Source organism: Xyrauchen texanus, chromosome 47 (genome assembly GCF_025860055.1).
Source record: "Xyrauchen texanus isolate HMW12.3.18 chromosome 47, RBS_HiC_50CHRs, whole genome shotgun sequence".
Classification (NCBI taxonomy): Eukaryota; Metazoa; Chordata; class Actinopteri; order Cypriniformes; family Catostomidae; genus Xyrauchen; species Xyrauchen texanus.
Window position 1 is genome coordinate 13,129,688 of NC_068322.1, and position 16,574 is coordinate 13,146,261.

At 38.1% G+C, this 16,574-nt stretch overlaps 1 protein-coding gene across 6 annotated transcripts in view; it reads right to left on the bottom strand.

The window, feature by feature from the left end:
* Positions 1–16,574, bottom strand: part of LOC127638906 (plasma membrane calcium-transporting ATPase 1-like) — a 57,293-nt gene that overhangs the window by 22,217 nt on the left and 18,502 nt on the right. For all 6 annotated transcript variants that reach the window (XM_052120649.1, XM_052120650.1, XM_052120651.1 and 3 more), the window contains exons 3-6: positions 2,400–2,597; positions 2,032–2,289; positions 1,785–1,910; positions 926–1,084 (exon numbers count right to left, since the gene is read on the bottom strand). In XM_052120649.1, coding sequence (XP_051976609.1) covers positions 926–1,084; positions 1,785–1,910; positions 2,032–2,289; positions 2,400–2,597 — 741 coding nt within the window. The remainder of the gene's footprint in view (positions 1–925; positions 1,085–1,784; positions 1,911–2,031; positions 2,290–2,399; positions 2,598–16,574) is intronic.

The window sequence follows — 16,574 nt, forward strand, 5'->3', positions numbered from 1 at the left end:
TACAAAGGCTAATAGTAATGTATTTCTGTAATAATTGAGTGTGCAGAATTGCTATACAGTCTCAAGAGTCTATTTGAAGGAAGCCTAATTATTTTATCAAGCCTTTTATTTTGAAGGAAGACAGTGTGTTTCTGTGCATTACCAGCAGAGGTCACGGTGGCTTTTGTGCTCCTTCCATACATGGAGAAATGCTCTCGTCTCTTCCTCGCTCTACACAACCTCGGTGCCATGCGGTTACTTTCGATTTGTTACACACTTGTTATGGATAAATATATTTGGAATTAGGCAAATGTGTAACAGAGGTAAATACGTAGCACTTTAAAATAACCCGGTCAGCACACTTAGCGATATGCACAAACCGAACTCAGAGCACAGCTGTTCTGTATAAAACATACATTATGAAAGCACGAGATGGAATTAATTTCATGTGGAATAAGCACAGAACGGCATATCATCCTTGTGTGCCACACATACGAGACTCGTAAACATCTGCGGTGGAGTTCTGTATATCAGCGCATGCTCGAAAGAGAAACCGTGATTGGTCAAGTAGTGAACTTCTGAAGAGAGTTTGATTGGTCAGGTGAGGTGAAAACTAAATAGGAGAGAGCTTGTGATTTGGTCTATCATACGTAGACACAATTTCTAATGAAAATGAACAACAATTTGCAACTTTACCTGGCTGAAACCTTCTGTTTGCTAGCTCACTAATATCACAGACGATTACGCTTAATTAACCGAGAGAAGCAGAAATCATGATCGTGATTAAAATACAAATAATTGTGCAACCCTACCATAATGTGCTAAAATAGCAATGAATTAAGTTTTAGTGCTACCTTTATATGTTTGCCCTTTTTGAGGTTAGCTAAGAAAATAAATATTTTTTGTAACCATTTCACCCAACCACAACCAAATAACAACAACTTACGTTTGTTATCTTTTTTTCGTTCTTTCTCTGTTTTTTTCTCATCCTCATCATCATCTTCATCCTCTCCCGCCCCCAATAACGTGAAGATGATTCCAGTTTGGGAATTGACTCCGACACCAGTGACCACCATTTTTCCAGAGCCCTCCATTACATGAGTACCTGCACAGAAGAAGGTGAGGTGAATGAGGGCAAAACCACTTTTTCATTTTCTGTTATGAGCTTGGTCCAGAAGCATCCATTAAAGGAGTATTCTATAAAAAAATGAACATTCTGTCTTTATATACTTCCAAATCTTGTATGACTGTCTTTGACAGTCTGGAACAAAAAAATATATATTTTGAGGAATCTTTACACAGGTGTTTTCTTTCCAACAGTACATAGTGACCAAGGCTGTTAAGCTCCAAAAATAAATAAACAAAGTAGTCCAAATGACTCATGTGCTATATTTTAAGTCTTCTGAAGCCATAAGTTAGCTTTGTGTGAGGAGAGGGGATCTTTGGAAAGCATCAAGGAGAGGTCTCTGCTGGGGTATAAACTAGGCATGCTAATGCAGACCCTGCTGGACGACTGCCCACTTAGGCTCACAAATCTCCCCTCATCTCCTCTGGGATGGCACACAGCAATGCCATTCTATCAGAGGATCAACTGGCTTTCATAAAATGTGATTAGCTGAAGATGTGCAATAGGCAGATTCTCTACTGCTAACATCTGCACTCCACAGTTGGATATTTCTATGGCTTGGGTGAAATCTCATAAAAGCGCAAACTATAAATGGCACACAGCCAAACAAGAATTGAAAGCGTTTTATAATAGAATTAATACTAATAATCCCTTGCAGTAACTGTGGATGTAGCCCCACCTGACAGCAGCATAAGATCTTTCTCCAATGATTTCTTCACATGATCAGACTCTCCAGTTAGTGAGCTCTCATCTATTTTGAGGTCATTGCCCTGGATGAGAACACCATCAGCAGGCAGGAGGTCACCTGACAAAAAAAAGTTTATTTATGTCAGCAGCTTTAGAGTTATATTAAAGTTTTTACTATCTAGGAAAAGGTAACAATCACTCGAAAGGAAACAAGAGATCTCGTCAATTAATGAGCTCACCATATTTAACTTGTGCAACGTCCCCGACGACGATCTCGGCCACAGGGATCGGAATGACTTGTCCTCCCCGAACCACCGTAAACTTCTGCTCTTGTTCAATGCGGCTCTGTAAGCCACGAAACTGTTTCTCCTTACTCCAGTCGTTAAATGCCGTCACGAGCACAACACAAACAACAGACAGGAGAATAGCTGCTCCTTCTATCCACCCGGCCTCTGCTTCTCCATCATCCTCCACTCCTCCCGCTGCCTCCCCGCAGTCTGCACACAAACACACAAAGTAAATCTCAGCTCCTAAAAACATAAAACAGCCTGATGAAATGGTATAATGAATTATAAATGAAGCCATTGGGAAAAAATAGGCTACTTACTTTTATTATCTGAATCTGGAGGTTTATAAAAAGAAAGGCCTAAAGAAACTATTGCTGCAACTTCCAAAATAATCAATGTTACATCTTGTAACGCTTCCCATACTAACTGAAGAAAGGTTTTTGGCTTTTTGGGGGGTATAAAGTTCTGTCCAAACACTTCTTGTCTTTTTTCAATATCTGAGGGCTGCCCACTTAAACCTGGAAGAAAAAGACAAAGAAACAAAATTAATTTTTAAAGCAAATACTGAACACAGCCTTTTCACATAGGCTAGCATCTTTCTGAGATTAATGATTTTTTTATAAGTCTTAGGATAACTAAGGAAGAAAAAGGCCTGTGTGTCACAAACGATAGCTTCAAAAGATAAGCTCGCTTTCTGGAGAGGGTCAAAAGGTCACAGAGAAGAATGGTATATGTGAGCGGTTAAAAAAAGAATTTGGCTACTCTGTTTTAAGACAGCATTCACAGAGCTGATAAGATGGAACAGAAGAATGTCAAACTAAATTCTTTAGAATATAACATTATAGACCTTATTTCACAGTAGAGGCAAATTAGAATTTGACGAGAATGGAAACGAGGCTGGGAGGGATAGACTTTAGCCTCTTTTCCACCACTGGGCCGAACAGTTCTTATCACAAAACTTTACCGTTCTGATCCGGGCCAGCTGGCTTGGTTAAGCTTTCTTTTTCCAAAAAAGTGGTGTGGTGAAATCAGGAGAATGCACGTAACAGATCCATCTTTTGTTGACGTGAGAAATACATTGGAGTGAGTGCACTATGGAGGATGATTGCATATTACAGTTTTTAGGACTGCTTTCCCCCCTGGTTTTACTCTGCTAACAAACAGTGAAGACACGGACCATGTCACAAAAGGTAAAGAGAAAAAGGTGAGAGGTTTACCATAATTTACTCAGGGCTAGTATTTGCCACCAGATACTAGCATGCAGAAAGGCAAGTTTGTAGACTAGCAAAAAAAGGATATTTATCGACAAAACATTACATAAATATTATATAAAAATAGTATATGAGAATACATTTATGTATATTGAGTTTAAATTAGCTAGTAATCTACTTCTCTTGTGGAAAAAGACATGGAGGAAAAATAAATGTAGGCTACAATAGTAGATCAACCATCATAATAAAATCATGAAGATACACTAAACGAGTTGCCACAAACTAAAGTCATTCAACCAGCATGGTAAATGGTCTGCACTTATATATCGCTTTTTTATTAACCTTAGAGGTTACCAAAGCGCTTTACACTGTGTCCCAATCACCCATCCACACTCACATTCACACACCAATGGCGGCAGAGCTGCCATGCAAGGCACTAGCCTGCCATTGGGAGCAACTCGGGGTTCAGTGTCTTGCCCAGTGACTGCAGAGGACCGTGCGGGAGAGAGAGAGATCGTTACCGGACATGTCCGTCATGTGTGTGTTTACGTTGTTTTTAAGTTTACTATTAAAATATGATTTATATCGTCAAGCCGGTTCTCGCCTCCTTTCCACTGAATACGTTACACTGGTGCCGAAGCCCGGGAAGGAGGAGGGATACGTCGTAGTAGGGTTCTCGCCACCTCCTTTCCATTGAATAACTTTACACATGACGGACATGTCCGCTAACGATCTCTCTCTCCCGCACGGTCCTCTGCAGTCGACCTTTATACCTCAGAGGCTTGATTAGCCTAATACGGGACCGGGTATGTAGGATCACGACCCGGCCCCGCCCTCCGCCCTGCCACAATCACATCTAATTTTCACAACTTGTGCTTTCTGGAGATAGTGTCTAATTCATTTTAAAGAAAGATGCCTTTTTATGTTTCATCCACGGCACGATCAAAACCAGTTTAACAACAGTACAACCCAAAGAATGGAATGTAAGTCTATCCTTCACAGCCTCGTTTTTATCGTCATCAAAATTCAAACATGTTGCTACTGTGGATAAGGTCCATTTTAGAAACTAATCAATCAATGCTGGTGGTTAAGCCATTAAGCATAAAAATATTTAGCCCACACCACAAACATTTTTTTTTGCGATATTGAAACAAGCTCCAGGGAATGTGAATGTTATTAGGTCCATTGTACACTGTCATTCTATGGATTCATTCAAATGCACAGGTTTAACAGCAGTCCTCTGGTTTGCCCATTTGAATAACTCTCTATATTCAAACCAGGTATACAAAAGAGGTCATGGTGTGTGTATTCAGTTTGTTTATAAAAAAAAAAAAAGGAACAACTGGATGTGGATGAAAGTGTGTGTGTGTGTGTGTGTTAATGCATCTAGTGTGTGGGATTCAGACTGAATGTGTATGCATGACTGAACATGATGGTCTGCCTGACAGACCAGCGCAGCCTGGTCAGCAGAGCCTATTGTCATGACATCATCCTCCACATTACTCAGCAAAACCATAGAAATGTTCAGCCTCAGTACTCTAACTTGCTCTCTTTCAGCTGAAGGGTTCATTAATACTTAAGTGTCTCAAACACACACACTTCTGGTGGTGGATTCCATTCAGCTTTAGCACAACATGCAAGAACTCTAAAATGTCAGAATCTTTTTTTTATTTAATGTTGGACACTTCTACAACACAACTTACAGTATTCAAAGTACGTATTTATCAGTATTTGTAATTCCTGGGAATGGAACCCATGGCCTTCTTATTGCTAGCGTCATGCGCTACCACCATTTGAACAACAGGAACATGTAGGTTTCTTAAAAAAGAACCAGCATTCACAACTTCACCATGCATCAACCGTTTCGGTTCCTAATATGACAGTAAATTTAGCCATTAATTGTTCTAGTAGAAAAATGTAATATGCAGCCTTATCACAATGGAATGCTGTGGTCTTTTAAATTCAAGAAAACGCATCAAGTCTTTGGTTGGCTGTGATGGCATGCATCACTGGTTGCCACTTTTGAGTACAAAGTTAAGGAGACACAAGCTTTTAAAGTGAAATTTGCAATTAAAGTGGAATCGCAAAAATTATTTCCGTTTAAAACAGATTTCCCCAAAACACCCCCATCTTCTATTGGTCAGACAAAAAATAAATAAATAAATAAAGCAGCAATTCCACCATAAACTTAGACCACTAGCGGGGATGTTTTGAGAGTGCCGCAGAGCCGTAGTGTTCACACTTTTTGGGGGAACCAACCTACAGATGACTAACATTGTTCTCTAGTCATTAAAATGTAACAGGAGAAAGAACTTTGCCATAAAAAAAAAAAAACGTAAACCATAAAACAAATTTCAAGAGTTGAGCTAGAAGCCAAATCAGTTTAAAATACCCTAATTGGGGAAGAGAATCTAAAACTGGAAGAATGTGCACCAAAACTTTGCTCTTTGAAAAAGTAATCATTGCTACTCCTCAAATGAAAGCACGGCAGCTAAACTGGTTTCAGAAACACGCTCCTATCATTGCCATGTCAGTGCATTAAATCCAGGCCTGTGTAGTGTGGAAATTGAGGACAAGGATTATAGTCACACTGCCTGCTTCGAGAGTGGGCTAAGGAGCAGATAAGTCAGGTCTAACGCCGCTTAAAAAATGCATTTACGCTGCCATACACATCTCAATTTCACTGACTCCAGCTAATGCAGACAACTAAGAATCATAAGCATCACAGAGGGGAAGATAAGTCAACAGGAGAAGAAATTATTAAATTATTAAAGACTTCCAAGCACATCAAAACATGGGCATTCAGACAGCCAATTACTCATATTTGCATGTGACTTCAAGCTTTAGGTGTTTTAATCCTAAACTAGTGTTAGCTCTACTTTGTGCAAAGACTAAGGTTTTTGCACTTTCCCAATGAAAACTGAATTATTTGACATCAACCTTCAGACCTTGAAGGCAACAAAAACAGGAGACTCTATGGAAAGATAATGTTATCAGTCATCTCTATTCCATTAACACATGTACGAAACGGGGCAAAAGACTAATTGAGCATCCAGTAAATATTTAACCAACCCATCCATGTCATGACCATTCAGACAACAATTATCAGTGATGGGAGGGCATAATATAATATAAATATACCACATTCCATTGAGTAAATCAGCATGTTGGTTATAGGTGCACCAAGTAATTTTAGAGGTATATGTCGTCGTGGACTTACACTGGATGTAGCGTCATTCAAATGCAAAAGTTCAGTTACCAACACCATAGTAGAGATTCACTATTCACAGTCAGCCTTGATTAATTTAATCCATTTGTGAAAGTGTCCAATAACAGGGTTCTTACTGACATTAGGCAAGTGTGATCATAACATGACAGCCACCATGAGAGGAACCTCAGCATGCACAATAAAATTGCTTTTATAAGATTACTGAAGTCTTCATTTCATGAGTGTTCAAGATTTTATACATGTTTCAAAAGTATTTTCAGAGATCTCATACAGAAATATTTGTATTATGCACTTAGAAGGACAGTTCACCATCGCTTACTCATCCTCATGTTATTTTACACACCTTTATGACTGGAAAACAAAAAAGATACAATGACAACAAATGGTGATTGAGGCTAACATTCACCTAAAATCTTAATTTACATAATCGGAAGGAGACAAAGTGCACATTAGTGTCTCTCGGTTGTAAGTCGTTAATCACATGACCATATGGACTCACTGCTGGTTCCAGCAATGGAAAAGCACATAAAAAAACAACTAAAATCACTAAGGTGGGGTCTTGGTGTTCTCATCAAGTGACCAATGAGCTTCTTTTAATGAAAAACTAACAAGATGTAAAGCTGATCTGAATGTTTCCATCACACTCAGCTGCATATCCTCACAAAAGCGGATTATAATCCATAGATTCCCTCATCAAGCATTTTTCCTGCCTTTACCTACATGAAAAGCGACATCAGAAAGCAGTGCCACAACAGCCTGTTTTTATTAAACATTATTTATTATTTCTACAGCAAATCTCGAGGGAAAGAAAATACACAATCATGCATATTCACAAGGCAAAGTTACTCCGCGAATTGTTCAACAACAGTTTCATGTACAACAGTAGAGAGAAAACTCAGAGGTGCAGGCCTTGCCAAGAAAAAGCAATTTTTTAAAACAGAAAAACAAAAAGAAAAGGTTAGAGTGGGCAAAGAAACAGACATTGAACGACAGATAATTGGAAAAGAGTGTTATGGATCTTAACCCCATTTAACTATTGTAGGATCAGCTAGACTGTAAGGTGCGTGAAAAGTGCCGGACAAGACAGACACATCTATAGCAAGTGCTACAGGAAGTGTGGGGTGAGAATCTGGACAAACTGACAGCTAGAATGCCAAGGATCTGCAAAGCTGTCATTGCTGCCTGTGGAGGATTTTTTTTTATGTAAACTATTTGAAGTTCTGAATATTTTTTTCAAATTGTAATTGTAATTTTTCAGGTTATTATTGTCCTGAATATACATTGTGATCAGTTCAATGCCACTTTGGTGAATAAACATACCAATTTCTTTTCATAAGAGCAAACTCCGTATAATATTCCAAAACCCTCACATTTTTGTAAATATTTGATCTTTTCATGTGACAACACTGAAGAAATGACACTTTGCTACAATGTAAAAGTAGTGAGTGTACAGCTTGTATAACAGTGTAAATTTCCTGTCCCCTCAAAATAACTCACAGTCATTAATGTATAAACCACTGGCAACAAAAGTGAGTACACCCCTAAGTGAAAATGTCCAAATTGGGCCCTATTAGCCATTTTCCCTCCCCGGTGTCATGTGACTCGTTAGTGTTACAAGGTCTCAGGTGTGAATGGGGAGCAGGTGTGTTAAATTTGGTGTCATCGCTCTCACACTCCCTCATACTGGTCACTGGAAGTTCAACATGGCACCTCATGGCAAAGAACTCTGAGGATCTGAAAAAAAAGAATTGTTGATCTACATAAAGATGGCCTAGGCTATAAGAAGATTGCCAAGACCCTTACACTGAGCTGCATCACGGTGGCCAAGACCATACAGCGGTTTAACAGGACAGGTTCCACTCAGAACAGGCCTTGCCATGGTCCACCAAAGAAATTGAGTGCACGTGCTCCGTGTCATATCCAGAGGTTTTCTTTGGGAAATAGACGTATGAGTGCTGCCAGCATTGCTGCAGAGGTTGGGGTGGGGTCAGCCGCACACTGCATCAAATTGGTCTGCATGGCTGTCGTCCCAGAAGGAAGCTTCTTCTAAAGATGATTCACAAGAAACCCCGCAAACAGTTTTCTGAAGACAAGCAGACTAAGGACATGGATTACTGGAACCAAGAGATGAGACCAAGATAAACTTATTTGGTTCAGATGGTGTCAAGCGTGTGTGGTGTAAACCAGGTGAGGAGTACAAAGACAAATGTGTCTTGCCTACATTCAAGCATGGTGGTGGGAGTGTCATGGTCTGGGGCTGCATGAGTGCTGCCGGCACTGGGGAGCTACAGTTCATTGAGGGAACCATGAATGCCAACATGTACTGTGACATAATGAAGCAGAGCATGATCCCCTCCCTTCGGAGACTGGGCCGCAAGGCAGTATTCCAGCACGACCCCAAACACACCTCCAAGAAGACCTCTGCCTTGCTAAAGAAGCTGAGGGTGAAGGTGATGGACTGGCCAAGCATGTCTCCAGACCTAAATCCTATTGAGCATCTGTGGGGCATCCTTAAACAGAAGGTGGAGAAGCACAAGTTCTCTAACATCCACCAGCTCCATGACGTCATCTACCATGAAGCTCTGGTGAACTCCATGCCCAAAGGGTTAAAGCAGTGCTGGAAAATAATGGTGACCACACAAAATATTGACACTTTGGGCCCAATTTGGACATTTTCACTTTGTTGCCAGAGGTTTAGACATTAATGGCTGTGTTGAGTTATTTTGAGGGGACAGCAAATTTACACTGTTATACAAGCTGTACACTCACTACTTTACATTGTAGCAAAGTGTCATCACATGAAAAGATATAATGAAATATTTACAAAAATGTGAGGGTGTACTCACTTTTGTGAGATACTAATTATATATATATATATATATATATATATATATATATATATATATATATATATATATATATATATATATATATATATATATATATAAAATCACACACACAAATAAATAAATAAATAAATACACACACAGAGATCAACAATAGCACAGTGAGGCACAAGTGTGTCATTGTATGAAGACCTTTTTAAAAGCCATGTATAAATACTACATATACATGCATGGCTAAAAGACAAGGAAAATATTATTATAGGTAAAAATTAAATTTCTCAGTTGTTTCCAAGTCTTCACTGAATTATTGTTAGATATGATGCATTCATACAGATACTGCAGAGTTTTGACTGAGAGGCAGATCTGTAATGAAAATCATACTTCACTGTTAATTAACTGGATGCTTGTTATCATTTCTATGCTTATAGATCCACCACACAGGAACATTTTTATTGTTTTTTTTTTCCTGCTAATTTTGGTGAGGCAAGTGTCTTATTTTGATCTTGTTTTCCCAGACCAGGTTGCTTGTTTCTCTTGCGAGATCTGGCAACACTACAATTGGTATTTCACCCACCCCTTAATGCAGTCATTTTAAAAAGAAAGTTATTAACTGTTATTTCATTCTAACTGGTTAAAATTTGCAAAAGAGGCTGGAGAACTTGAATGAAAACATTTCATTTTTAATCCCTGCATGAGAGGCTGGGTCATATACTAGTATCCCTTTCAATTAAAATCCCAGCAATTACAACACACCTTAATTAGAGCACTGGGTACAGTCTGTGGCTTTCATTTGTTAGTTCTTAGGAACAAAGTTGGCGAGAATACAAGCAAGCATAAAAACATTTATCTGAATGAAAGGAAACAAGCATTTAAAGTGAAGCCAAGACGGCTCAAAAAAGTAACAAGTTAAACTTGAAAGAGTGGAAAGATTAGAAGTGGTTTTGCTTTGGAATTGAGAAATGTTTCAACTGTCAAAGCTTTTGTAATCTTGAATAACTCTTTAATTTCCTATGGTAAAGCGGAGTGATCCGATTAAGCTTTAAAATGTCAGCAAGGCGACCTGCTAGCATGCTACTGTGAAGCGCAGGGAACAGGTTAGAGCTATACTGGCGGATAGGGCTGGGTATCGAGTTTGATACATTTTAGGCACCGACCAAATTGCCTCTAAACTATAGCGTATCAAAAAATTTGTCTTGTCGTTCGGTACCAAATTTCGATACCTAAGGGGTTAATCTTGTCAACGTCAGTGATAAGCATGTAGCATGCTAGATGTGAACAAATTTAAAATTGCCAGTGATTGGCTGGGTTTAGGAATCAAGGAACAACACTAGTTTACGCCGGTTACACCCAGAGAAGTGGCTCACACGTGAGGCTGTAGTGTGTATGCCTCCCAACCCCCATAGATGTAAAAGATGTGGAAAAGATCAAAAGTGTGGCTACATTTCACTAAGCTTGATGCCAACAGCATGCAATGCAATATTTGCGACAAGATAATTAATGCCAAGACTGGCAACACAACAAATCTGATGAAGCACTTGACAGTGCACAGAATAAATTTAAGAGCAGAATGTTGCTCCGCTTCAACTGCAAGAAGACCGAGCCGGTGCAGTCATCCAAAATCGGCTAACTTGTAGTGGTACACATTTGTGTACTTGTTAAATTAACGTTTCGGTGCGTGGTGACATAGTCCTATAAACTGGGACCAACATAATGTTAGATAATGTTTGGATGTATGGCTAAAAATAGCTATCTAAATCGATGCTAAAAAAGCTTTAAGGTTGACCGTGGCGGATCGCTCTAGGAGTCCGAGCTCCGTTAGCTGGGTGGTGTGTAGTATGAATAGTGCACAGAATACCTCAAGATATTGTGTTTAGCACACAGGCTGATAAAGAAAAATATCTGCCCCTTTTTCTATGACAACAGCAGATTTCCACACAATTCACAAAGCTCAGGCACAGCATGGGCCTAGTTGCAGACTTATCCGTTTATTTCAGAAAACCTATATATTTAGGTGTCAGTGCACAATGACATATTGATGTCATCAGTGTGACCCCATTATCTGAGCCATAAATGTCGACACAATGTCAAAATATACATTTCCACTGACGCTATAGTTTCCACTGGCACTATGACAAAGGTATAGCTCTGGCCTACAGACAGCACAGTAAGCCTCTGTTTCAATCACTCAGTATTTCGCCACCTGCTAATTAAAGTCAGACCTTGTGAGGGCAGGACTGGCCAGGTGACACTTCATAACAGCATTCAAACATGCCATGCAAATCATGCAGTTGAATTAAGAGTGAGAGATAAATTAATTGCTCTGTCAAACATTGCATTTGTAACGCTAAGAATCACAAATTATAATTAAGAGCAGGTTTTGTTTATGAACTAACAGCCCCAATATACAACATTTATTCGCTTAACAGTAGATGGTATTGTTAGGGCTGGGTATCGCAAACCACCAATTAAATTTAACAAGATGAATCACTATATCTTAACTGGATCGTGATTGAAAACTGCACTAGTGAGCAAGAAAGACCCAGTGTGTCTGCGGGAGAAATAGTAAATCTGTAGGTTCAGTTGCAGTCTCTCTCATGCTTCACAAAAGCGGTTCTTACAGCAATGCATGTCTTAGAGTGCACTTTAGACAACATGCTTCTTCATTACTGAAATAGGCATAATACGAATACACAAATAGTTAAAAATATCGATACAGGGATATTAAGTTCAGATTCAGTATTGTATAAAACATTCTAGCATATCTCGTAAGGATTTGGTTTGATTTATGGTACTGAATTCACAATTCTATCCTCACAAAAGCCTGTGGTTGTGCTAGAAAAAAATTGTTATCCATCATTTTGAGTTGTAAAATTTCTGTCTTGGTCTATTTTTACCCGTCAGAGTCTACAACATTCAGAGGCGTAGAATTCAATATAATGGCATATACATGACAGTGGATAGGCTTTAATTATGTTTTTTTCTACCTGTCAATCAGCCACCGTGCTAAAACAAGATTTTTATACTACTCCGGTTATGTGTGGCATTGAAAGGAACTAAACATCCGAATGAAAAATTTGAAAATGCACACATACATACATACATACAGGCATGCATAAAATGTCACAGATGAGAACCACACACACACACACACACACCTCAGAGGCTCTGATGCAGGTATTTGACAAAAATAACTGACAAGTTTGCTCCAAATGTCATGTTTTCTGTTAACACAACCCCTGATTTGTAGAGGAATACTAGCAAATGAAACGTGAATTAATAGACTGGGTGCATTTCTGAGTGCTCCAAGGCTGGGTGCACGAACAGAAAAGCATGAGATCTCATCCATGTCTTTTCAACATTAACAGATTGGCCGATTACAAGAGATGACACATTGCAGTAAGTTATACAGTACTCTTTCAATATAACCTTTGATATACATTCATGTTTTTTTTCATGCTACATTCACATTGGAGAGAGAGCACTGTGCCACTCCGTTTGAATGTGCAGCTGCCATGATCATACTGCCACACGAAGCATTAAAACAATATTTATTGTTTGGATTTAGTGTTAACATTGACATAATTTGAAGGCTGAGAATAAAGCCGAGGTTCTCCAAAACACTTCTGGTTAAAATGGAGCGTATTATGGGGAAACCATATATTACATGCAGTCTACATGCAATTTGGATCAAAGACAACTATGTTTGTGTTCTCTGGATAATACAGCCCACTTGAAACAAGCACAAGTTTTAATTTCAACCATTTTCACATGATAAATGTGGTCTCTCTCTCTCTCTCTCTCTCTCTCTCTCTCTCTCTCTCTCTCTCTCTCTCTCTCTCTCTCTCTCTCTCTCTCTCTCTCTCTCTCTCTCTCTCTCTCTCTCTCTCTCTCTCTCTCTCTCATAAAAAAGGAATTGTTGGTTGGAGATGGCTCAATCATTGCGTTCAATTCGGCTAGATAAAAGGCAAGTTGTGACAGCTCTGCTCATTTTTCCAAACTGTTTTTGAAAGCATTTACACCTGGTCTTTTCGTGATTGCATAGCTATACGATCAGTGAAAATGCATGAAGTGGCCAAGTGTAAACAAGCCCTAAGAGACAACTAGCTAAGTGACAAATAATACGACAAAGTGATCTCTTGTTGCCATTTGCAAATAATGTGTAGCTTGCTTTCTATTGGCCAGAGAGTAGTTCCCAATTACAGTCGTAGTAACAACTAAAATGCAGTTGGAATCAGATAACACTAAGTCCTGTAATTAATTACGGCAATGGGGCACAATTATATTTTCAGTATTAATTTCAAATTGGCATGCCACGCAATCGTACGTTGCCATACAGTGAGAGTGAACTTGTGGTTATCCAGAAAAGAAAAACAAACATGCATAATATTGCTGTAGCATAGCTGGATGGATAAAATGATTCTATCCTTACATTAATAATAGCCTCTACAAGACAAGGTCTGTTCTGATATGTAATGATCAGTGACCCTGCGGCAGAATGAATATGTAAATATTAAGATGTCAACTAAATGTTGCATTTGGCTGTGTATCTATAGTGTTGATGGTAGTTCTTTGTTATCTGTTAAAGGCCAGTTTGGTATTGAAAATGTAAACTTTTTATTAAGAGAACAAAAGTTTATAGTTCAACCCATATTTGTAATGTAATTCAATAACGTGATAATATCGTATACCATTACAAAAGCATCAGCAATTATCGTGACATGAAATTTTGATATAGTTATATTCCTAATCAGACTTGTGCCGGACGTTTGTTGTTTTCCTAACCACCGCCACTCCAAAAAAATAATTTTCAGACAGTGCTGGAAAATGTTAGGAGTTATTGTCTGCCCCTTTTACTTAGCGCAACAACACATGATAAAGCAATGGAACTAGTGTTGAAACATTTCAGGCTCAATGCAATATACCCAGAAAAATCAAATAATACTAATGCACTTTGAGTTTATGTCCAGAACAATATGCATAAAAATTAAAAAAAACTGTTAAAGTATGAAAAACGTATCATAACATGTATGATACGTTTTTCATATTTTAACTGTTTCTTTTTTTTATGCATATTGTAGCGGGGTTACTTTTAACAGTAAATATTGTGTATATCAAGACATCCAATAAATAGGAACTGACAAAATTAAGATACTTTAATTGAAAGCGTGAAATGTTTGGAGTGGGCTTATGAGGAACATGTGTGCCATTTAAGCCCAGGTGTTCTTAATAAGCCCACTATGCAAAGTCAATCTTTCACATTTTACAAAAAACTAATTATTTTAGATTATTTGAAGATTTAGACTGATTTCAGCAAGCTTTACTCATATTCAGACGATCCGGATAATTTTTTCTCTGCCTGTTCATTTTCTCCCTGCAATAGATTCAGTATTTAGAGTAGAAAAATAATTCAGTTAATAATTTTCCAATGGGTTCAAGAAGTTATTTGCTTAGTGGGCTTATTAGGAACAATAGGGGTCAATGGAAAATAAATCTCAATAAATAGTAGTCCATGTAAACATAATATTTTTTTCATGAATAAAAAAAAAAAAAAAAAAAAAAAACACCATTTCAAAACGTATATCATGTTTGTTATTGGTGTTTAAATTAAATAATGATTCTGCTTTTAGACTATGAGCAAACAGGTTTTTCAAAAGGGACAGTTTCTTAGAAGCCCACATGAAAAGAAAGTTATATTTCTGTATTAGAATCATAGACAAATCACTAAAACTTGTTTGAGCTCAAGAAGCTTCTAATATATTTTCACTGAAAGTGTTTATATATAGAGTAGACAATTTCAACAATGTATAAAAAAACAAAAAAAGGATGATGCACTTCCAGTAACATTACCAGAAAGCTATTTTAAAGAAGGCTCTCTCTGTGTCCCAAACTGAAATCTATCCACCCTAAGTTCCCAAAGTTACCCTGATGGTCAGCCATTTACAGTAGATTTGTGGAGCCTTGAACACTCCTTTGGCTAATATTGCCCACAATACCTTGCTCGAAGGAAGAGCAGTTGACCATTCGCTTGAAAACTAAAACTGTCATAAGTGAAAAAAAACCACAAACATGGCGGTAAGACGGACGGCACATCTTCACTTCATCATGATTTTATAACGTAGAAAGACTTTAAACGTTAGTTTTGTTAAATGCTGTGAAAAGAAACGACTTGTTCACACTGTCGAATGAAGATGCTGATTGGCTTGCGAACGATCAAGTGCATTGATCAGGAAAGTGTTTAAGTGATAAATAATCCTCATTTTCCCATCATGCATTCTTCTGTATTTGTACTGCTTATTGGGGATGCTGCGTGTTCTTAAGAGCCTCTTTCTCGAAAATAATCTTGAAGGATAAGTAACAGTACCGTATAGATTTTATACGGGATTATCACAAACAGAAAATGAACCAATTTAACACAATAGTGTGTTCTCATTTTACTTTAGTCATTTACTGCATCACTGAAATGTAGTGGAAGTCAGATTCTCTTTCAATTGACTGTTGTAATGATATAAACACTATATGATACAGCAAAAGGGGAGAAAACAATAAAAAAAATCAATTCAGCACAATTATCTACTTAACATTCAAATCATGTAGATAATTCAAGATTTGTACTTCAGTTAATGATGAATCATAAGATCACATCTAAATATAACTGGTATCGGTGTTATATTTCATCTGCAATACATTGTGAAAATTACACATTAAATAGAAATAAGTGATCTATCCATCTTTTTCCTGGGACAATGAATGTGGGTGGGACAAAATGGATCAAAAGTCATCCATTTAAATAAAACACTATTACCAGGAAGTGCAGATCCTTTCGGAACTCTCTATCACATGTGGTATATTTGTTTTATTACTGATGGTCAACATGAATACAAGAGCAGATTTCACATGGAAACACTGGCCAAAAGCACCTAGTAAAAACAGTGAAACACAGGTCTTTAATCACTGCATGTTCACACAAGAAAGAGGGAGTTGTGTCATCTGCAGAGAACTGCTATGACATGGTGCTGTTTTAATCTGGGATCAAACTGAAAATTCCTTCCCCCAAGATTTCAATCAAGGTCAGGCCAGTGTTTAAACCTAATGTCTACAGAGAGGTAACAAACCAATGGAGCTGCAGCTGTGGACTGCACACTGACTCTGCACTTTTTCCCATCTTAACCTAGAGAATACCTGCTCACTTCCAGTGACCGAAAGAAACGT